General features: G+C 32.5%; 1 protein-coding gene and 1 long non-coding RNA gene across 2 annotated transcripts; both read right to left on the minus strand.

The window, feature by feature from the left end:
• Positions 1 to 8,157: 8,157 nt before the first annotated feature.
• LOC126694890 (G-type lectin S-receptor-like serine/threonine-protein kinase At4g27290) lies at positions 8,158 to 14,721 on the minus strand. The gene is made up of 7 exons (XM_050391424.1): positions 13,329 to 14,721; positions 12,946 to 13,071; positions 11,888 to 12,045; positions 11,607 to 11,817; positions 11,239 to 11,476; positions 8,724 to 8,874; positions 8,158 to 8,619 (listed from the first exon to the last, which is right to left on the minus strand). The coding sequence occupies exons 1-7, from the start codon at positions 14,608 to 14,610 to the stop codon at positions 8,326 to 8,328; spliced, it is 2,460 nt and encodes an 819-aa protein (XP_050247381.1). The 5' UTR covers positions 14,611 to 14,721; the 3' UTR covers positions 8,158 to 8,325.
• Positions 14,722 to 15,482: 761 nt separating this feature from the next.
• LOC126694893 (uncharacterized) lies at positions 15,483 to 21,547 on the minus strand. Its single transcript, XR_007645921.1, has 3 exons — positions 21,374 to 21,547; positions 18,455 to 18,523; positions 15,483 to 15,648 (listed from the first exon to the last, which is right to left on the minus strand). It is a non-coding gene; the product is annotated as an uncharacterized LOC126694893 (long non-coding RNA).
• Between the last annotated feature and the right edge of the window lie 2,373 nt (positions 21,548 to 23,920).

Consider the following 23,920-nt stretch of genomic DNA (forward strand, 5'->3'; position numbering starts at 1 on the left):
TCCACTGTTGGGTACTTTTGGGGGGAAGAACAAAACCGTGAGGGATATGGGTCCTAAAGTGGACAATATCTACATAGTTGGGGTGGGGTCGTTACATAAATGATATATTTTTCCAATTAGTTATTAATTAAACATTATATAAGTTTATGATAAATTCCAATTTATATATGTATATCTTTTATTTTTTTATAAATTTTATGAAGTATTTATTTATCTTAGAATACATGATACAAATATTTTGATTACTATGCTGACAATAATTTTAGGTGTTAGTTGCACAATTCTTTTTAGAAGAGAGGTTATCCTAAGATAACTGTGAGTGTAGCTATTGGTGGTTAAAGAGAATTAAAGTGAGAATAGGGATGACAATGGGGTAGGGTTTAGTTATAGGTAGTGTAGCTTGTGACATGAGTAAATTGAGGTATATTTTACCATCTTTATGGAGGTGATTTTGTCGATTTTGTCATTGATGAGATGGAATCAAAGAGGAGAGGGATAATGATAAAAGTGTTGAGAGAAAAAGAGAGATAAATGTTTAGGGGATTGTAATAGAATATGTATTGAAAACAATTAAGTTATAAATAGGAATTTGTAAAAAATAATTAAACTAAAATGTTAATATGGTCTTCCAATTATAGGGTAAAGCTTATTTTGGTCCATCAACTATTAGTTAATTTAATCATTCCAAGTATTAAGGGTCTGTTTGTGATCTGTTTACTTTGCTGAAATTGAAAACTTTTTGCTAAAAATACTGTAAATAAAGGTAAAAGTTAGTTAAAATAGTACAATGGAACTCATGAATAATACCAAAAAGTGCAGTGGGGCTCATAAATAGTAGAAAAAATAAGTTGAATAGTAAAATAAGTTGACTTTTTAAACTGGAGCCAAACACACACTAAATATATCAATTTCGTCCCTTAACTTTCAAAATCAAGTCAATTTCATCTTTGCAATTTGTCTTCAATTAAATTTTAATAAAATTAAAAAGAACATATGCTACGTGAAGTGTTACTGCAAAAACTAAGTCAATTTGAACTTTTAGTTTTGTTAATATTTAAATAGAGCAAAAATCCAAAGATGAAATTGGCTTAATTTAATAAATTAACATAGTTAATAGTAAAAGGCACCGAATTGACTTTACTCAATACTCAATAGCCGAACAACTATATTAGTAATTTAACTAAACATATTTAAATTATATATACACAATCAAGATTGATGTGGTAGGGTGGGTTCCAGTTAGCTTAACTAGTAAAGTTTTTGATGGTTGTATAAGAGATCTGGTGTTCAATCTCTGCATACGCCAAAAACTTATTGGTGTCTTAGTCTAATGATAAATAACTATCATTAGGAGTGGATACCATATGTTGAAATTCTAAAAAAAAAAAAAAAAAATCGATGTGGTAGGCCATGTAGCTAGGGTGTGCCATTTTTAGTACCCTTGTGAGAAGTTGGGGAGAGGGGTTAAGGTTAGATTAGATTTACTTGCCATTCGAACAGTTTGCATTTATTGGAAAATATTTTTTAGAAGTATAAAGTTTTCCTCTAATTTTTTTTTTTGGAACATTCCTCTAAATTATCTTGGAGGAATCTTATCTAACTAATTATGTGGGGATTGATAAAACTATCATAGTGTATTGTTTAAAGGGTTTGGCTTACTTCCAGCCTTTTTTTAAAAGGAATCTTCTTTTGTTTTAATGAGAGACTGTCACATCATCCACTAACTAAATAAAAGGTGGAGATTAAGTCCACTATCACTTGCCATTGTATATTTAAAATAAAAGGAAAATCCTTTAAAAAAAAGTACAAGAAGTAAGCTAAACCCTTGTTTAAACAATTCACTAGACTCATTAAATAAGTTAAATTACATTTCAGTAAAGAAATATTTCATTAAAAAAAGATTCTTACCCAAACTGTGGATGAAATGACACTCTCCTCTTTTAATTTTAAGATTTATACATGAGTATTAACATTCTCTTCCTTGAGGTATTTATAATAAATAAGATTTAAAAAAAAAAATTGTATTATGTTAGTAATTTTTATTTCTTAAAAATTGTTGAGGATTTAATTGTTGCATTTAAACAAATCTTGAGCGGACAGTATTATATCATGACACGGTTTGTTTGGGTGGACTGTCATTTCGGAAAAACCTCAAGGAAGGTTGGTTTAATTTATCTTCTTTTTTTGGACGGAACCCTTTGGGTCCTCTCTTTGTCAAGCTAAATACGGATGGTAGTGTGGGTGATAATCTTGGGAAAGCATTGGTGGCATATTGGATCACGGGATTCACCCTTATCATTTGAGCATCAAAAAAATACACAAACAGAGTTATGGATCATCAGTCTTCAGACTTGGTCTCTTCACATAAGTTGACAATTAGGTTACAAGAGTGTCATATTGGAAGTTGATTTTGTACTAAAATTTTATCAATTCTAATAGTGTTTTTCTTCTTATTTTGGCATCGTTAGTTTTGGATTCCAAGGAGTTGTGGACCGACCATAGATGGTGCCTTAACTCATGTACCATGAGGTCAACCAATGTGACAACCTTCAATAATTCTAGGACTAGACTCTTTCACACTCTTTCCCACAATCACATACATAAGAGTTGTGGAAAAGAGTATGGTAAAATCAGGGCTGGCCCAAGATTGTTTGAGGCCTAAGGCGAGAATTTTATAGGAGCCTTTTTACATTTAAATATCACTTAAATAATATTTATTTATTTTTATTTAATTTCAAATCCATTATTAATTCTTACTTATTAATATGACTAATTCACTCAAAGTGAGCTAATGATAATTACTACATAGATTTTACAAATTGGCATATCACCAATAAAAGAAAAGTTATTTAAACATTCATTTTATTATATTATTTAAGTAACACCGATTATATTCTTGTCACATCAGTTTACAAATTTGTTTTCCTAAAATTTGTATTAGCTTTAGCAATTTTCATACACTTAATGGTGACTGTGTTGTATTTTTATTATTATTATTATTATTATTTTTTTTTTTTTTTTTGTGGAGAAAATGCTAAATTTATTACAAATTTTACTACAAAAAGCTTACAAATTGATGTGTCAATGAGGTAGCACTTCAACAAAAGAATAAATGAGTATTGAATTACTTCGTTGGTGACATGTCAATTTGTAAGACCTATATAATAGAATTTGTAATATACTAGCATAACTCTAATATTTTAGGCCTTCTTAAGATTGGGATAAAATATACACTTAATTCACATGTTTTATTTTATTAAAAAAAAAATTACCCCCCATATTTGGGGGCCTTCTTATGTTAGGGGGCCTTAGGCCATGGCCTAAATGGCCTAGGCCTAGGGCCAGCCCTGGGTAAAATTTGTCATCCTAGAATAACTAAAATCATCACTTGTTTTCACGTGTGTAAAGATGTGCAACAGGGTGTGTATAATAAACACTATTTTTTTTTTCTTTTTAAAAGTGTGATAAACACAATTTTTGCAAAAAGGGGAAGATCTCCCTTCGACAGGAGATTCCTTTAAATTAGTTGGCTTTTATTAGGGAAAAAAAAAAAAAATCCTCTATTTACAACAAAAGAAACCAAAAAATAAAAATATTGTGTAGTGGGGACCATTATTAAAGCGTTCAAGTATCGCAACTCTCCAACCATCGAGATGGAGAAGTTATACCCTGCATTGGGTATATGCTTCTCCTCTCTCACTTTTGGTGGGTCCCACTCTCTCACTTTTGGTGGGTCCCACTATGCAGGTATATGCTTCTCCTCTCTCACTTTTGGTGGGTCCCACTCCTTAGTGGAACCCACCAGTTGTGGGAGAGAGGAAATATATACCCGGTGCAGGGTACATTTTTCCGTCAAGATGACTTGTAAGAATTGTGCGCAGAGATTAAAAAGAAATGTCGACAGGCGTTTCAAGTCTTTTGGAATCTGCCTAACTTTAAGAGATAATTTTGGAGTGCCAAGCATACAAATGCAGGTGATTTTTATATAACTCCTGACAATAAACAGTGAACAGATTATCGAAGTTAGTTTGAGAACACGGGATGATAGCGGAAGGAGCTCTTAAATAAAATTTTACGGCTCATTTTCGCTCTTAACAAAACCCTCCCAAACTAAAAGTTCTCTCTCTCTCTCTCTCTCTCTCTCTCTCTGCCAATTCCTTTGTACTTTGTTTGATTGCCCAGAAAACCGAGTATCAATGAAATGAAAATTCCGTTATAAAAAGTGTTTAAGAAGATTATCTCACTCGCAAATTCCTTTATATTTTCTCTCTTTTGGGTCTTGTTTTAACTTTTTCTCATTAACCATACCTGAGCTAAAAGTCAAACATAGCTTTAAATTTAGTCGGTTTTCTTATTGCAGATGAGCTTGGTTATAAATTACTGCGGCAGTTATGGTATTAGTTCTTGCAGAATTTCAAGCTGCAAACAAGCCCGGAAAAGCGGATTCAAGCAACACTCACGGTGCGCCAATTGGGTCTTATTTTTCTTTTACTTTTCATTCTCTCTCTCTCTCTCTCTCTACTATTGGGTTCTTCAAATTACTGTATTGGAGGCTTTCACACTTCAAAGAAACTTTCTACTTGCAGTGGAGCCCACATGGGAAAAACTCAAAAATAAAAAAAAATCTTTCTTTATAATACCTTTGGAATTTGGTAGTGGTGACTGTCAACATCAGCTGTTGCAAAAAGTTGGTCATTAATACATCAAAAAACATATTTTATTATTTTAACACATTATTTTACAATATACCCTATGTCGTATATTCTATTTTTCAATTCGATATATTAAAATTATATATATATATATATATATATATAATACATTAATAATGTATTAACACAAAACTCATCTAATATACAAAACACAATCCAATGGCAGTGGCCACCAACCAAGAACCAACAACCACCGCCACAACCACCAAATCCTCTACAACTAAAACAAACACAACCAAATTCAACCAAATACCCACAACAAACCCATGGTTACCAACAACAAGTCAACCACCACAAACCGATAGCCACAATCACGGGAATTCTCCAACCAATTTCAAATCCAAAAATTGAAAAAAAAAAAAAAAAAACCCAAATCCTCCAACAAAATAGAAATTAAAAGAGAGAGATGAGGTTGCGGTTGCTATTGTGGTGGGTCTTTGTTGTGGGTTGGGGGTCGCCTTCTCTGTCGTGGGAGGGACACCCAAAGAGAGAAAGGGAAGAAAAAGAAGACAAGAAGAAAGAGAGAGTGAGAGTGACAGGAGGGAAGAAAGAGAGGAGAGAGAGAGAGAGAGAGAGGCGATTTGAGAGAAAGAAAAAAGAAAGAGAGAGAAGAAAGAAAATTAGAGAGAGGAGAGAGAAAAAAATTAAAATTTTTTTTATAGCATTTGTGTTTGTATCATTCCAAATTTGTAAGGATACTGTTCATCTATGCCAAATTGTTTGGCATTTAAAACACTTCATGTGAGAGGTTTTTTGGTATTTGGTGTGCCAAATACCAAATATTTGGCATTTTACACACCTAATACTAGTGCTAAGCTAACTTTCTAATGCCAAAATTCACCAAACTTAATATCTTAAGTGGGTTTATGTAACCTTTTCTTTTCATATAGAAAAAAGTCATTTTAGGAGTCAAGATAGCTTTTTTTGTGTGAATAAAATGTTAACGTTATTGTGATTTCACAGTAGGAACTTGCGTGTTTGAATTAGTGAATAACATGAATGACTAACAATATCAGTTGTATTTGTAAATAAAATGTTTGTTTGTTTTTGTCTTTCAAAATAAAACTTACAATCTAACTCAAATGAACCTCTCAATTATACATTTCAATGTAAAGGTAGATATATAATGCCCATCAAGATGCTTAAGGGACCTACTAGAGCTGAGGATGATCACGAAGATGGTTTAGTTTTGTCGAAGAATGTTGGAAACAGTAGCTTCCAAGTTGCGACACTTGTAAATGCTATTGCAGGTAATGGCCTCTACACTTTGCTTTATGTAAAATATGTTGCTATTATAAGTACTTTTTTTCCCTTAAATAAGTTTGTAATCTTTTTATTTTCCCTCTCTCTCTTGTTTTCATGAACAGAAAATTTCCCATTTCTATAATCATTCCTTGTCACTTGAAAGATTCATTTATAATGTGGAAAGTTTAAACTAATTTATCATTTGTATCCTTATTCTGTGTTTATTTCTGTTAAATTACCAATTTTCCAAAAAATTTAAACTATTAAAAAATAGTGAATTTAATCATTTAACTATGGGTCTAACACTCCTAGTATGTGGGCCTAAACTCCCACCTCAATAAGTGGGGCCCAACTCAGAAACAATAAAAGTAATAAGAAACTAAACTCCCTTGGCTGTACCATACTCTTTATGACTACCAAATTTCCCACAAGTAATGGTAACTAAGCTAGAGATGAATATAAACTAAAGTGCCAATATTGTCAAGGGCGGGTGGGAATCTTATTCAACAATAGACATATAAGAAAAGGGTGCTCATTGATTTCCAGTTTTACACATCTCTGACTTTTTGCTCCCTCTGTTTCAAGTTTAAGAAAGAACCATATGCCCCTCTCCTCCCTTCGCGTTAATTTCTTCTTTCTTTTTGTCTAAACATTAGGTATCTTCTATATAAAATAATATTTTATTTTATTTTTATGTAACAGGAGTGTATATCAATTCATACAAATACCATTTTCTATGTTTAATTTTCTTTTCTATCAAACAAAAAGTTTTTCTATCATTTCACCTTTTTCACGTCCAACCAAATTCACATAAAGAAAAATAAAATCCTTTCTATGTCCAACATTTTCTATTCCCCCATTCTTCCATTCCCATCCTTATATTGATTTTCCTTGCATGTCATCATCATTTACATTATTCTCATATTGTGCATGCCCTTGTCACCTTGGGTCTATAATACGTTAAATTCGGGAATGCAGGTCACCATTGCATTGATTCACTTCGGTGAGGTGCTGGTGTAACGTATGTTCGGTGCGTGAACGAGAATATACACGTGGTCAACAACTATTTCGTGCAGTGGGAGATGTAAGTTGTTGGTGATTTAGTTTGTGGGTTTTACTTTCTACTGCTCTGCTATAACCTAACGCAAATAATTTTTTTTTGGTTTTCAGTGTATTTCCATTTTTTAAAAAAAATTTTAGAATCAATGTCACTTATTTATTTATATATTGGTAGATATATATTTGATTTGGATCTGTTCATTTTCTTCCTTTTCAAGATTTGGGTTTTTCTTCCTCAAAAAATGATTTATTTTCTTATGGAATTTCAGCTTAAAAAAAAAAAAAATCCAAAAAAGAGTAAGAATAGCATGAATGACTAACAATATTATTTGTATTTGTGAATAAAATGTTTGTTTGTTTTTGTCTTTCAAAATAAAATTTACAATCTAACACAAATGAACCTTTCAATTATACATTTCAAATTTTCAATGTAAAGGTAGATATATAGTTCCCATCAAGATGCTTAAGAGACCTCCTAGAGCTGAGGATGATCACGAAGATAGTTTAGTTTTGTTAAAGAATGTTGGAAACAGTAACTTTCAAGTGCGACACTTGTAAATGCTATTGCAGGTAATGCCCTCTAGCCTTTGCTTTATGCGAAATATGTTGCTATTATAAGTACTTTTTTCCCTGTAATAAGTTTGTAATCTTTTTATTTACCCACTCTTTCTCTTGTTTTCATAAAGAAAAATTTACCCATTTCTATAATCATTGCTTGTCACTTGAAAGATTCATTTATAATGTGGAAAGTTTAAACTAATTTATCATTTGTATCTCTTCTCTGTGTTTGTTTGTGATAAATTACCAATTCTCTGAAAAGCTTAAACTATTAAGAAATGGTGAATTTAATCATTTAACTATAGGTCTAACACTCTCTCTCATATGTGGGCCTAAATTCCCCCTTCAATAAATGGAGCTCAGAAACAATAAAAGGTACTAGGAAAACACCAAATTTAATTTGCTTGCTTAAGTGCCAATAGGTAACCTGTTGATTTCTTAATCCTTATCATTTTTCACAAAGCTCCTTTACCACTAGATTTAGCCAGCCACTTTAAGGGGGAGAGATTTTTAAATGACAACTTGAAGTCTCAATCAAATTACTTCTTTCTTCTTTAAAAAAGTTGGTTAAATGGATTATCAGTAGTCTCAAACCTCTTAAATATTGAAGAAGCCATTTTAGGTCTTTAAGGTTCAAATAAGACTCATGTCACATTCTTGGAGAATATAAGTGTGTACAATTTGCAAAATGTACAAATGAAAAATATTAATCACAAAATATGTAATATAATCAAATTGATATGACGCTTGACTATCGACCATCTAACAAGGTAATAGTAATTTCATTGGTTGAGGATGATTGGTTCTTGCTTGACGAAGGTGATTTTTTTCCCACATAGAAACCTGGCTCTTTGGGTTCTTGTAGTGAACTCTCACTATGCAACATCATAACCACAAATGACATGTTAGGCCTATCCTCATGATGTTGTTGCAAACATAAGAAACTAATATGGAGGCAACGTTCAAGCTCCGATAGGATGCAAGAGTCCTTTAAACAAGTATCAATTAGCTCCAAAGTCCTTCCTTCTTTCCATGATTTCCATGCCTAAAACATTTGAAATTTTCTTTTCATTGATTGTATCATAATATGTATAAAAAATAAATAAAGAAAAAGAAAAGAAAAAAGTGTCAAATCTTTTAAGAACTCACATGTCCAACAAGGTTTAGACTATATTCTGGATGGAAAGACCCTCGATTTTTCTTTCCACATATTATCTCCAACAATAATATTCCAAAACTAAAGACATCAGATTTTACTGAAAATAGGCCATCAATGGCGTATTCGGGTGCCATATAACCACTGTAAGAATGGAAATCTTTGATTAGAAAATTTTTCAATAACAAAACATGTTAGAAATAGGCAAAATTACACTATTGGACCTTGAATTTTACCTTGTAATAGGAATTGGTCCCTCATGTTTTAAATGTACATTACTGGTCTCTCATGTTTCAAAATGAGCAGTGTTAGTCTTTTAGTCAACTACTATTAGTGTTATCGCCTATGCAAGTAACGCAATAGTGACGTGACATCTTTTTACAGACTTGGACCAACCAAAATAAGGCAAATCAATTAAAAATTCAAGTCAAATCCATATCTGTAAAAAAAAAAAAAAAAAAAAAAAAAAATGAAACAATCTCTTTTCTATGTCATTCATCCCCATATCTTTCCCTCCTCTATCCCAAATAAATCACAACCTTCTCTCCATCATCAACCTTTGACCCTTCACCATTCCTAGACCTATGGAGCTCTTTGGACCAAGTGAGAAGGTCTTGTTTGGGTTGAAGAAGGAATTGAGTTTGTTGATTGCGTCAGGAGGTTAAAGTCGGAGCATATCTCAGTGAGGATGTGGTTGGTCTCCTTGATGACTCTATAACTAAACCCATAGGTTCAACTATGGCAAAGGGTGAAAGAGGTGGATATCCATCATGAATTTTGATGGCCATGATCGACGAAGGTTAGGATGTGTGGGTTTGGGTGCAGTGGAGGATGATAGTGGAGATGATTGGGAGACTCTGTAGACACCACATTTCATTTCGGCCTTTACCCAAGAACCCCAACCCCAATGACGAAGAACTTAACCACTACGAAAATGATCAACATCATATATGAAGCCCAACAACATACAAGCCTAATTTGTGACTATAAAATACGCAGGTCCTAACCCAAAACTCTTTTTCTATCCCAATTTGAAAATCTGCTTAGAGTGGCGTATGCCAAGAATTGGTGGCGTATGCACCAATTTACCAACGTACGCCAATATGGGACAGTAAGCCCCGTTTTACTATTTTTCCATTTTGGTGAGATTTCGGGTTAACCAGCCTAATCAACTGGTTGGTTAGATGTCCCATTGAAACCTTAGAGCCTAAAAATTTCTCTAGCAAAATCACTTGAATAATTGGAACCCATTAATCCAAACCCACTGCCAACCACCACACCAAATTAAAATCAATGCAACCACCAAAAAAAACCCACAGCAACAACCGAAAAAAACCACCACCACAAACAACCAACAACTTAAGAAATTCACTTCTCAAAACCCATCCCAAAAACACAAACAAATCCCAAAAAAATCCTAACTCGTAGATCAAGGAGACATTTGGCGGCATGGCGTGACGAGGTGGGTGAGGCAAGGTCATTGGTGTGGCGATTTGAGACCAGCAAGGCCGTTGGCTTGGCGAGGCGATGCCGCCGGTGTGGCCAGATGAAGTAGCTGGGTGATGAGGCTGAGAGAGAGAGAGAGAGAGAGAGAGAGAGAGAGAGAGAGAGAGAGAGAGATATGTGAGAGGAGAGAGAGAAAGAAAAGAAAGAGTGATAGAGAAGAGAGAGACCAGTCTAGAGAAGAAAAATGAAAGAAGAAAGAAAGGAGAGGAGAGAAAAAAATTAAAAAAAAATTCCATTATAGCATTTATGACCGTACTGCTGTTCACCCATACCAAATTATTTGGCATTTAGAACACCTCATGTAATAGGTTTTCTGGTGTTGGTGTGCCAAATGCCAAATATTTGGGCACACTTGATGCTAGTGCTCTTATATGAATTCTATTTAATCTCAGATTTAGTAACAATTTATGACGGCCAACTATGACTTGGAAGGCTTGAGGTGTTCCACCTCTTCCATCATGTACCCTAATTCACGACTTAGTCTAGTAGGTAGACCTTCATGAAGTCATTCTTTGGTTCCTTAACCTACAATTAGGCGGCAACTCCTCCATCTATTTCTTAAAGACGTTTGCATACTCTCGAGCTAGCGTTGGATTTGGGTTCAAATCACTTTAGGGAGATAGAGTATTGCATACCTCGCCTTCGCAAGAAGGAATCGACATGGACACAAGTCAAAAGGAAGGTACAACCCATGGCACTCCAGAGACTCTAAAGTGAATAGAGAAAGAAAAATATTGCTCTATTATTTCTGGTGTTGGAGTTTTATAGTTTTTTAATTGAAGTGGTTGCTTTTTATTGGAGCAACTTAGTTAAGGATGTCACATTATTTTTCAGTTAGCCACATAGGCAATAGTACTAACTACGATTAACAAAATTGACTAACAACACTCATTTTTTAAACTTGGGGGACCAATAGTGCTCACTTGAAACTTAAGATGCCAATTGTATTCACAGGATAAACTTAAGAGACTAATAGTGTAACTTTGCCTAAAGAATACTTACTAAGTTCCCACCACTCTGTTTGTATTTCCTTCAGTTTGATCTCCACCAAAGGACCTAGCCATGCCAAAGTCAGAAATTTTTGGGTTCATCTTACTATCAAGTAAAATGTTACTTGCTTTTAGATCTCTATGTATAATCCTCAATCTAGAGTCTTCATGAAGATAGAGAAGCCCGCGAGCGATCCCACAAATAATGTTGAAGCGCATAGACCAACCTAAAATATTAGATCTCATTTGATCTGTCAAGTTTATTGTTCATGTTAATACTAAACTTGAATAATGAAACAAGAAATTGAAATTTCTTTAAACAAAAATAAAAGAATCTTCATGAAGTTTGGAAAAAATTATAAAGTTCTGAGAAGTTCTCACCAAAAATGAAGGAGTCCAAGCTTCCATTGGGCATGTATTCATAAATTAACATTTTCTCCTCTCCTTCAATGCAATAGCCCAAAAGTCTAACAAGATTTCGATGTTGTAATTTGGCGATTGACATAACTTCATTTTTAAACTCACTCAATCCTTGTCTAGAATTTCGTGAAAGCCTTTTCACAGCAATTTCTTGTCCACCTGCTACTATACCCTGAAAACTCACATTTGTAAATAGATTATATTGATGTTGAATATGGTATAAATTGGTCTATTAGAGTTACCTTATATACAAGTCCAAAGCCACCTTCACCAAGCTTGTTATTGCTTGAAAATTTGTTAGTGGCAATAGCTATGGCAGCTAGGCTGAAGAGTGGGAGCTCTAGGTCTTCATTTTGGCCATCAATATTCTGGTCTATTATCCATTTATTCTTCATTTTCTCTGATAAAAGCAAGATGTGTTTCACATTATACATAAGAAACTAGAATATGGCAACTCCAACTGATTAGTTTGGATTGATTGCACGTTAGTCCAGCCTAAACTATAAATTGATCATAAGCCATTTTAACCATCACCAGATGGATGGTCTCTTCACTATGCTACTCGAATAATGACAAGAAACAGTTTAAATTACATTTTATGATTTTAACCTTTATAGCGTAGTGGTAGTTTTAAATCAATCGGTAAGTTGAAATCTTTCATTTCAAACCTCAAGCGGAGTATTTCAACTAAGGACTTGACACCTTATGCCCCCAAAAGGACATCATCTTCAACTCTTAAAATTTGTGTTATTTTGATATAATGTTAGTACTAGTGTGCTACACACTTTTACACACATTTTGGTTACTACATTTTTGGAGCTCCTATTTTAATTCCTACATTTTTAACTTGTGCTCAATTAGTCCCTACCGTTATCTTAGTAATAAAAATTGTCTACGTGGCACATAGAGTGAATAGGTTGCACGTTAATGCTGCTGAATAATAAAAAAAAAAAATTATAAGCAATCTTACAAATTTTTTTTTACAAACTAATAATGTGGTGAGTGGTAATTGATAAGTCAAAAAATGGCGTTAGTGGTTATTGACATTAAAAAATTGTCTCGTCAACATTTGATTTGAAAAAAAAAAAAACACAAAAAAAATTTTTAATATCTCAATTTTTAAGATAGAAAAAAATTGTAGGAATCCCAAATTTTCTTGTATTTTTTTTAACTTGACAACCAAACACAATCCTGGACTAGTGACATGTTTGATTTGCTCAAAAGCAATCAAGAGCCAACGCAATTTTTCTACTTTACCATGATATTTTTTTCCAAAGTGGGTCAAAGAAAGTAATATTACCTCTCAAGTTTTTTCTTTTGCAAATGCAGTAGGCAATCAAGAGCACCCCAAAAACTACGGCAATGGCAATGGCAACTACAACTATCACCTTCATCTTTTGCTTGTCTTTCACGTTTTCCTGGCTGACTTAGCAATAGAAAAGCTAAAATATTTTAGATGCAGCAGACTTTAATGCCATAAAACCAATGGAAAATTTGATGGTACAACAATTTTTTTTTTTTTTTAGAGCAGATGGTACAACAAAAATTGATTGGTGGGTTCCAACTAATTTAATTCGTAAAATCTCTTACTTTCGAAATTCAATTGTAACTGAAAAAAAAAAAAAAAAAACGAAGGCATTTCAAAATACGAATTACAGAGCAACGAAGACAATAGGCCAATACCTTTCTTCGAAGCAGGCATTCGAATATATACATCCTGCCCGCCAGCTGCAACCTGTCTAATATCAATTAGATCTCCATACCAGATGACGCAGCCATGTCCTCCATCTCTAATGTCAGAGTTGGAATAAGCCATACAAGAACAGTTGTTCAAACATTTGACTCTGCATTCGTTAAGATTCATACTTCTGTTCACCCAAGAATACGTGGTATCTGGCAACTTGAGCCCAACAAATTTAACAAACCCAATTTTATCTTTATCCTCGCAGCTCAATTCTGTAGTGCGTACACATCCCTTAGCCCAGTTGTCTGGGTTCCATCTTTCTGTTGACTTAGGCTTAAATCCTTCTATACACTGGCAGATAGGTGACTCACCAATGATACAGTTACCATAAGCTCCACATAAATTATAACTGTCACATTTGTCTTCTGGTGTAGAAATGTACGTGATCCATTTTTTATCTGCTTCGACCCACATGTTGCGCTCGAACAAGTACAAAGTTTGGTTCAAAACTGCTCTTGTGATTACAGAATCTCTAGTCGTTTGGTATATGAAGTATACCTCATCCTTGTTGGAGACAAAAGTGAAGTTATAGACTGGGTTGGCCTTTAACGATAGTGCACCACTAAAGCCAATGCCATTCCACGGGCCAGTCCGGCCGTACTTCTTGGAGCCGTTTTTCATGACTATCTCAGGGTAATTATGAAGTTCAATCCCACAACTCAGTTCTGCAGGCGATGGATCATCTGGACTCTTCCATGCAGTTAGGCGCCTTTCTAGACCAGTCCTTAAGTCCCATCCAAGCTTCATCCCCGGTAGCCATGTATCAGAAGGATAGTCAAAGCTTTGCCACAAATAACTTTCTGGGTTTTCTTCATTCTCTTCTCTTAATACTAGATTTCCTGAATCTAAAAGCTCAACAACTGGACTCCCTGCCTCTTTTGTGGAATTCGCCAACCAAATAATAGTCTTATTCTGGCTGAGAAGAAGAAGACTACCTGAACTGTTTAACTTCAACACGCCAGACGAGTCTGTGATTGGATTGCGCCGGTTTGCTACCCAAACAACCGTTCTAACTGGGATATTGTTGTACCAAATTCCCAAGTAACGGTTAGTGGAATTTCCTGTACTGAAGAACCCCAGGACAAAGCCTCCATTTTTGGAGACCAAGTTTGTGCCGTCACTGAGGGATTGGGATTGGGTAATTCTGTCAGCAGCATCCGAAAATACAAAGTAGAAAAGAAATAAACTGGAACTCAAAAACACAAAAGCAAAGATATCCATTGCTTTCTGTTCTTAGAGCTCTTAGCCAGCGTATTAAAGTTAAACCCAATATGATGAGCGAAGACTATAAGTCTATAGCATAGAAAGGTCATTCATTGACTCAAGCAAGTGGCTGTTCTTTGAATTTTCAAAATTTCTACAATTTGTTGTGAACAAAAATTTCCACGTTACTCCCTGCCGCAGAAGTCGCTTTTTTTGTAGTTGGTCACTTTGTCCTGATCCTTATTTTTACACTAGGTTGTGGAAGAAAGGTCAACAAAGGAATGGAATGGTGAGCACCGAGCACCTAAGATTTGAAATTATAGAGCAAAATTCATGAATATTCTTTGATTGAGACGGATCAGGAAATGTGCCTTATGAAGCAGAATTGAAATAGAACTCAAATTGAAATAGAACTCTTATTCAACTAAAACACTAAGAGAGTAAATGTCTGAAACATATATTCAAATGGAGATATAAGAGTGAAATAGTGCTTGGGTTGCAGTGGGTTTTTCACTCTACAAGACTTTTGTGTTGTTAAGATCTCAAGTGGGATATTTAAAGACCCACAAAAGTTGCCAACGTTTATTTCAGTTCCTACAAATTAGGATATGAACGTTAAAGTCTCTAGCGTTTATTTAAACGTTAAAATCCGATCTCTTATCCATCTCATTGCCCCGATTCACAACTCATTATCCCTGAGAAATCTCAACTGTATTTGACTATGTCAAACCCCACACAGCCAATCATGACCAAAACATGCAATTCAATTATTTAAACAATTTTATTAATAATAATCATCTCATATACAATATTGTGTAAAGTAATTTCTTTTGAGAATTACACACATACACATTGTGGGTTATTTAACTATACAGTTCAACATCCATATTGTGGGCTATTTGGCCACACAATTCAACATCTCCCACTTGGCCAAATAATTTGAGATGTACAATAATTATTTAATAACTCCCATAGTACGGATATGTCCCTTGAAACTCTCTGCAGCAGCTTCCTTTGTCAACGGATCCGCCACCATCTCCTTTGATGATGCATATTCTACAAGAATTTCATTTTTCAGTACCACATCAAAAATATAATAATAATGACGTTCAATATGTTTACCTCTTGTACCAAGCTCACCACTTTTAATGGTGCATATTGCAGCTTGGTTATCACACATAACTTCTATAGGCTCATCTGACATTTCTTTTATATTTAAGCTTTTAAGAAATTCTTTTATCCAAACAGCTTCTGATATAGCACTACTACATGCTATATATTCTGCTTTCATAGTGCTTTTAGCTACATAACTTCGTTTTTTACTACACCAGGAAATAGCTCCTCCTCCAAGGAGGAATACATAACCTGATGTGATTTCATCTTGTCACCAGAGAAATTAGAATCTAAATATCCAATAACTTTCAAATGTTTCCCACTATAAGTCATTTTTTGACTTTTTGTACCTTTAATATATCTTAAAATTCTTTTAACAGCTACCCAATGGGCCTCACCTAGATTACTTTGAAATCTACTCACAAGGCTTATAGCAAAGCTTAGGTCAGGTCTAGTACATAGCATAACATACATTATGCTACCAACAACTTGAGCATAAGGTCTATGCTCCATTTTTCTTTTCTCTTCATCATTTATAGGACACATTTTCTTAGACAATTTGACTTGTTTATGGATAGGAGTATCAATTGGATTTGAACTATCCATATAAAATCTTTTTAAAATTTTATCAATGTATTGTTCTTGAGATAATTGAAGTATTCTTGATTTTCTTTCTCTAATAATTTGTATTCCTAACACATAGGAAGCTTCACCCAAATCTTTCATTTCAAATTGGGATATTAGAAAATCTTTAACTTCACACTAGCCTTTGAGCACGCGCTCAGAGGATTTTCTATTTTTTGGGTAAGGGTTAATTTAGAGCATTTATTATAATTTGGGATTACTACATTTTCCAATCACAAAAAAATCTAGGGTTGTGATGAAAAATTATTTCTCCACACATAATACTCATCACACACTTAGTTTTTTTTTTTTTTTTTTTTTTTTTTTTTTTTTTTTGTGATTGGAAAATATAGTAATCCCAAAATTATAATAAATGTTCTAAATTAACCCTTACCCAAAAAATAGAAGAGCCTCGCGCGTGCTCAGAGGCTAGTATTCTTTTAAATCTCTTCCATATTTTTGTATTATTAAAGGTGGTTTAACAAAAACCCAATAGGAATAATAATGAACTTTTATTTTAATTCGTCAATGCTGTTCTTCTAAATTTTTTATTGAACAAAAGTACACTAAATGTAGTTTAAGTTCATAGCAGTAGGAACAGCATCCAAATTCACGTTTTCCTCTTCTTCTTCTTTTCTTCTTTTTTTCTTCTTTTAAATCTCTTCCATATTTTGAAAAAAAGAAGAAAAAGAAAAAAGAAGAAGACTCTTACTATAAAACCACTACTATAACTTCTCCATCCACATCCTTATATTTAGGCACTAACATATCTAATTTTGAAAAAAAAATAAAAGGCTAAATTTTAGGGAAATTTAAAAGATTAAGGTGGGGAATTGGTGTGACCCTATCCTTATTTAAAAGTTTATCAAAAAAAGAAAAACTACACGTTTAAAAAAAAATCCCATGTTCTATCCATGTACTATTTAAAAAAATCCCACTTTCTATCCCACATTTAAAAACTACCCGACCACCCTTTTTTTTTTTTAAACCCAAATTCACATTTTCCTCTTTTTTTTTTTTTTTTTTTTTTTTCTTTTAATTCTCTTCCATATTTTGGAAAAAAAAAAGACTCCTACTATAAAACCACTACTATAACTTCTCCATCCATATCCTTATATTTAGGCACTAACCTATTTGATTTTGAAAGAAAATGAAAGGTTAAATTTTAGGGAAATTTAAAAGATTAAGGTGGTGTATCAAAAAAAAGATTAAGGTGGGGAATTGGTGTGAACCTCTCCTTATTTAAAAGTTTATCTAAAAAAGAAAAATTACACGTTTAAAAAAATCCCATGTTCTATCCATGTACTATTTTAAAAAAAAAATCACACTTTCTATCCCATGTTTAAAAACTACCCAACCACCTGATACATGGCTTGCATTTTTGGATTGGGATTTGGATGCTTCTACTAATTTTTACAATAGCTGAGTATCCAATGAGTTTAAAATTGACAAACTATGATTATCAATACTTATATTGCATTTTTATAAGGTACGTAAGTAAATTAATAAGTTTTTTTGTTAAAGGAAATGCTCCTAGAAAGATCCCAAAATTTAGTAACTACACATCCACTTTTTTTTTGGTGTTGTTGATGTTGTTCTTTTTTTTCAAATTTTATGTATGGCAGTTATCATCTTTTATCTAATCCTAAAATGTAGTTTTTTAATCCTAAAATTTAGCATTTACTACACATCCATAACATAAGTAAATAGAAGCTTAAATTTCAAATTTTATGGCAGGAGATACACGTTTCTTTTGGTGTTGTTTTTATTTTTTAAAAAAATTTAATAACATTTATCAATTTTGGTTTAATCCAAAAATTTAGCTTTTTAGTCCTAAAAGTTAGCCACTTACTACACATCCATAACAAAAGTCAAAAATAGTTTAAATTTCAAATATATCAACAACATCAACAACCTTTAAAACTAAGAAAAAGGTACGTAACATTTTTTATGAAGTTGTAAATTAATACATATGGAAAAAAATTTAAATTGAATTTGACATAGAATTATACAAATGATAAATATAGTTTCTATTACAAAAGAAATTTTTTTACAGTAATTTCTTAGATAACAACCACTTTATTTGTGGTTTAATACATATAATAATTCTTGTAAAATCTCTCACCTGAACTTTTCTAATATTCCATTCCAATGAATTCTCAATGAAATCCAAAAAATTTGTGTGTACGTGAACCTGAGAGAGATAAAAGAATTAGGGTTAAACCAAGTTAAAAAAAAAAAAAAAAAAAAAAACTTTAATCAACAAACCAAAGTTAGCGTGCGTGTTATTAAATATAATAGCATAAGTTTGTTAGAGTTTGTATTTGATTTAAATTTTGATGAGATTATTTTTCCTGAAAATCCTATTAAAATTGTTCAAAATAAAGATAAAGATTTTTTAGAATTTAACTCTATCATGGACTCTTTAAAATCTTATCACCACATCATCAACTATTTAAATAAATAACTAATGGAGATCTAACCATGTGATTGGTGGCTCTACTTTCTCGGATCCATAATGAATTGTCAATGAAAATCAAAATTGAGAGGTTGGCATTTGTGAGGTTGCTACATACCTAAAGAAAAAAAAAATATATATTTAACGCCAAAAACATATACAATGATGGTAAAAAAAACTTTCTTAAAAAGAAAAAAAATACAAAGAAGGAAAAAAAAAGTGAGGAAGGAGAAGGAAATAGTAATTGATCATTTATATTTTGATCATTAATCAGGGAGTATTGTGGTAACTATTTTTATTTCAATTCAAATTTTTTAAATAAAATGTAAACAAAGGCTACTAAAGGAGGTAGAGAAGCCATATTGTTTAACTGTTCACGAATGATTTTGAATGCTTCTTTTGTAGCATAAGACAACCCTGTCTTTGGATCACAATGCCTACAACATGAAATGACAATTCATTAAGAAGTATAGTGGTAGAGTATATGAAGAAACCATTCATTTCAAAATTACATTTAAAAAAAAAGAAAAAGAAAAAGAAAAGAGAGAGAGAGAGAGTTAACGTGATACATATTAAAATAAAAAATAAAAAAGTAGAACTCAAAGAAAGTCAATCATAAACAAAAGAAAAGAAAACAAAGAGGAACTTGCAAAAGATAGAACCTGAAAATTTGTTGGAGCCTCTGATAATAAATGTCTTTAATTTGAAGAAAAAGAATTTAAGAATTTCATTTTAAAAATAAAAGAAAAAGAAAAAAAAGAAAGAGAGTTAACGTGATACATAAAAAAAAAAAAAAAAAAAAAAAAGTAGAACTCAAAGAAAGTCAATCATAAAGAAAAGAAAAGAAAACGAAAAGAAAACAAAAAGGAACTTGCAAAAGATAAAACCTGAAAATTTGTTGGAGCCTCTGACAGTAAATGTCTTTAATCTTAAGAAAAAGAAAGGAGGATGTAGAGCTAAACTAAATGTCTTCAATCTGAAGAAGAATGAGAGATAGAAAGTGAGATAGAAATTGCAAAGCGTACGTGAGTTTGTGAGTCTTAAAGTGTAGGAGTTTTAATTTACATATTTATCACCGTTAGTTGTAAACTTGTAAGTGGGTATGATGAGGATATTTTAGGCATAAAAAATGAGGAATCCAAACAGGAGAAGCTCCTTAAATAGTAGTATAGATATAGATTCAACATAATTACCAGCAATCAAAATATCATCAACATACAAAGATAAAATTATAAAATCACTCCCACTATTCCAATGATATACACAATGATCATAATCATTAGCTCTAAAACCAAATTTGACAATTGCATTATGAAAAGTGTAATACCATTGTCTTGATGCTTGTTTCAAACCATACAATGATTTCTTAAGCTTATACACTTTATTTTCTTGACCCTTAACTTTATAACCATCAGATTGTTGCATAAAAGTTTCTTCCTTTAGGTCTCCATTTAGAAATGCAGTTTTAACATCCATTTGATATAATTCTAAATCTAAGGCAGCAACAATGGACATTAAAATTCTAATGGAAGTGAATTTAGCAACAGGAGAATATGTTTCCTCATAGTCTATACTAGGTTTTTGTGTGAATCCTTTTGCCACTAATCTAGTTTTATATTTTTCAATACTACCATCACACTTAAACTTTCTCTTTAATATCCATTTATTACCAATTGCTTTCCTATTTTTAGGCAATTCCACTAATTCCCACACATCATTTTTAATTATTGAATCTAATTCTTCCTTAATAGCTTCTTTCCATTTCAATGAATTTGGGGTAGACAAAGCTTCTTCAATTGTTAAAGGATCTTCAACATCCCCTTCACTTATAAAAGTGAAATAATCTTTTAATTTAGTAGGGGGATTTCTTTCTCTTTGAATCCTACTAAGTGTATCATGAGGATTTTCACTATTAGTAACAATAGCATATTCATTATTAACCACTTCCTTCTCCTTAGAAATTTCAAATAATTCTACTAATTTATTGGGATCTCTTGTATCTATTTCTTCATTAGGTTCTATTTTTTGGGGAGAACCTATTGTAACTGCTATGTTCTTGCTTAATCTAGTTCCTACAAAAATTCATAATAGAACACCACATGAATTATGGACTGGAAGAAAACCCAATAGACAAAATTTAAAGGTTTGGGGTTCGTCAGCTCATATATTAATCCCATCACATTTAAGAAGTAAGTTAGATAGTAAAACTATCAAAGGTACATTTATTGGATATCCTGAAAATTCTAAGGGGTATAGATTTGTTATTCACCATAGTGATTCAAAAAGAATTTCAATGTCAGGTTCCATGAATGTAAGTAAAATATTTCTAGCAATTTTATCATCTTCTATATGTTTTTCATACATTCTTTTTGTAGCAGCATTAGAATTTTCAAGTGGTGGAGTTGGAATGCCGATATCAATAACAGACTCAACCTTGTCTTGAAAGAGTATGTGACGGATACGACGTTTCCAAATAGAATGATTAGCCCCATTTAATTTTTCAGTTTTGCTTAATTCTTGACTTACAACTTTACTAGTCATGATCAATCAATAAGAATTAAAAGGATTTTAGTTTAGAAAACTGACCGTGATGGAGAAACCCAAAAAATAAATTTGTGTGTACCAAATCTGCACTGATGTTTGCTCCAACACTCCCTTTTTAGCTCAGCCAAGCTTTCACGTTAAAATGAAGAAATCCTTTGTATGTTGGAGTAATTTGAATTGCCTTCCACCATGTAGCAAGAGTCCCACCCAATAAAAAAAAAAGAGTTGCACAACTTTACTAGGAAAGTAGACTTGCTTCAAAAGCTCTAATACCAATGAAGCAAAATTGAAATAGAACTCTTATTCAACTAAAACACTAAGAGAGTAAATATCTGAAACGTATATTCCATTTTGGGTTGCAGTGGGTTTTTCACTCTACAGGATTTTTGTGTGGTTATCTTATTTAGAGATCTCAAGTGGGATATTTAAAGACCCACAAAAGTTGCCAATGTTTATTTCAGTTCCTACAAATTAGGATATGAACGTTAAAGTCTCTAACGTTTATTTAAACGTTAAAATCCGATTTCTTATCTACCGCTCATTGCCCCGATTCACAACTCATTATCCCTGAGAAATCTCAACTACATATTTGACCATGTCAAACCCCACACAGCCAATCATGGCCCAAACATGCAATTCCATTATTCAACAAATTTTATTAATAATAATCATCTCATATACAATATTGTGTAAGGTAATTTCTTTTGAGAATTACACACATACACATTGTGGGTTATTTATCTACACAGTTCAACATCCATATTGTGGGCTATTTGACCACACAATCCAACACCTTATCACAAATTCAAATGGGAGCCAGATTTTTGACATTTTTGTAGTTTGATGACTTGATCCAGGCTTATAGACAACTGAGAGAAATGTACATTATGCAAAAAATCTCATCTCCACATTCCATCCTACGCTCTATGAAGGAATTTGTTCCCAGGCTCTCAAGAGAATACTATAGTTAATTGAGAAGAAAATTTATTTTATAGTTTTCTCACTTTGGCTGTACCATATTCTTTATGACTACCAAATTTCTCACAAATAAGCATTTCCATCGAGAGTTTTAAAAATTTTAGCATTTAGCAACTAAAAAAATCACTTTATAACATTTAATATATTACTTTACAATACATTCAACATCAAAGCTTCTATTTTTTTTACCACTTCATTTAAATATTATTTTTTTATTCATTTTTTATTCATCATGGTTAGAGCATTCCCATTAGAGAGATTCTTTTTTTAATTGAAGTGATAATAATTTTTTTTTTAAAAGATTTCAGCTACAGTAGGATGTCAAAGATGACATTCTACTATAGCTAAGATGTTAACACTTTTAAGTATAGCACCCTTAATGTAGTGTGCTTTTTTAGAATCAGGTGTTAAAAAATAGCATATTTAGCATTTGAAACATTTGATAAGAATGCTCATGGTAACTAAGCTAGAGATGAATATAAACTAAAGTGCCAATATTGTCAAGGGCGGGTGGGAATCTAATTCAACAATAGACATATAAGAACAGGGTGCTCATTGATTTCCAGTTTTACACATCTTTGACTTTTTGCTCCCTCTGTTTCAAGTCCAAGAAAGAATCATATGCCCCTCTCCTTCCTTCGTGTTAATTTCTTCTTCTTTTTGTCTAAACATTAGGTATTTTTTTTTATAAAATGTTTTTTTTTATGCAACAGGTCCACAGGAGCGTGTATCAATTTATACAAATACTATTTTCTATGTTTAATTTTCTTTTCTTTCAAACAAAAAGTTTTTAATCATTTCACCTTTTCCTTTCTATGTCCACCATTTTCTATTCCCCATTCTTCCATTTCCATCATTATCCTGATTTTCCTTGCATGTCATCATCATTTACATTATCCTCATATTGTGCACGCCCTTGTCACCTTGGGTCTATAACACATTAAATTCGGAAATGCAGGTCACCATTGCATTGATTCACTTCAGTGAGGTGCTGGTGCAGCGTATGTTCGGTGTATGAACGGGAATATACACGTGGTCAACAACTATTTCACGCAGTGGGAGATGTACGCTGTTGGTGATTTAGGGGCCGTTTGGATTGAGTTTTTTGATAACTCAATTCTCTGTTTCCATAACTCATAACTCAAAAATGGTGGGACCCATAGTAAAAAGGTTGTTTGGCCAAACGATAACTCTGTTTCCATAACTCTGTTTCCATCACTCAATTCTCTGATTTTTGAGTTATGAGTTATGGAAACTGAAAACAATAAAAGGCTGTTTTCAGTTTCCATAACTCATAACTCAATGGTATTTTCGTAAATAAACACACATGAGGGACCCACAGCCGCAACTTTTGACCACCTTTTGACTTCTTTTTTTTTTTTTTTTTTTTTTTTTTTTTTTTTTTTTTTTTTTCTGGGTTGGCGTTGGCTGTTTTTTTTTTTTTTTTTTTTTTTTCTTCTGGGTTGGCGTTGTTCTTTTTTTTTTTCTTTTCTGGGTTGGCGTTGTTCTTTTTTTTTTTTTTTTTTTTCTTTTTCTTTTTCTTTTCCTGGGTTGGCTGTTCGGGTTTTTTTTTTTTTTTTTTTTTAAAGCTTCGGTGAGTTGGGTATTAAT

This window comes from Quercus robur, chromosome 8 (assembly GCF_932294415.1).
Source record: "Quercus robur chromosome 8, dhQueRobu3.1, whole genome shotgun sequence".
In the NCBI taxonomy this organism is placed as follows: Eukaryota; Viridiplantae; Streptophyta; class Magnoliopsida; order Fagales; family Fagaceae; genus Quercus; species Quercus robur.

Excerpts from the sequence above, each read along its gene's own strand:
- LOC126694890 (XM_050391424.1), bottom strand. The coding sequence starts at position 14,610 with ATGGATATCTTTGCTTTTGTGTTTTTGAGTTCCAGTTTATTTCTTTTC. Across the intron at positions 13,072-13,328 it reads AATGCCTGCTTCGAAGAAAG|TCAGCCAGGAAAACGTGAAA; the intron begins GTATTGGCCTAT and ends TCTATTGCTAAG. Across the intron at positions 11,477-11,606 it reads CTTGGACTCCTTCATTTTTG|ATCAAATGAGATCTAATATT; the intron begins GTGAGAACTTCT and ends TAAACTTGACAG.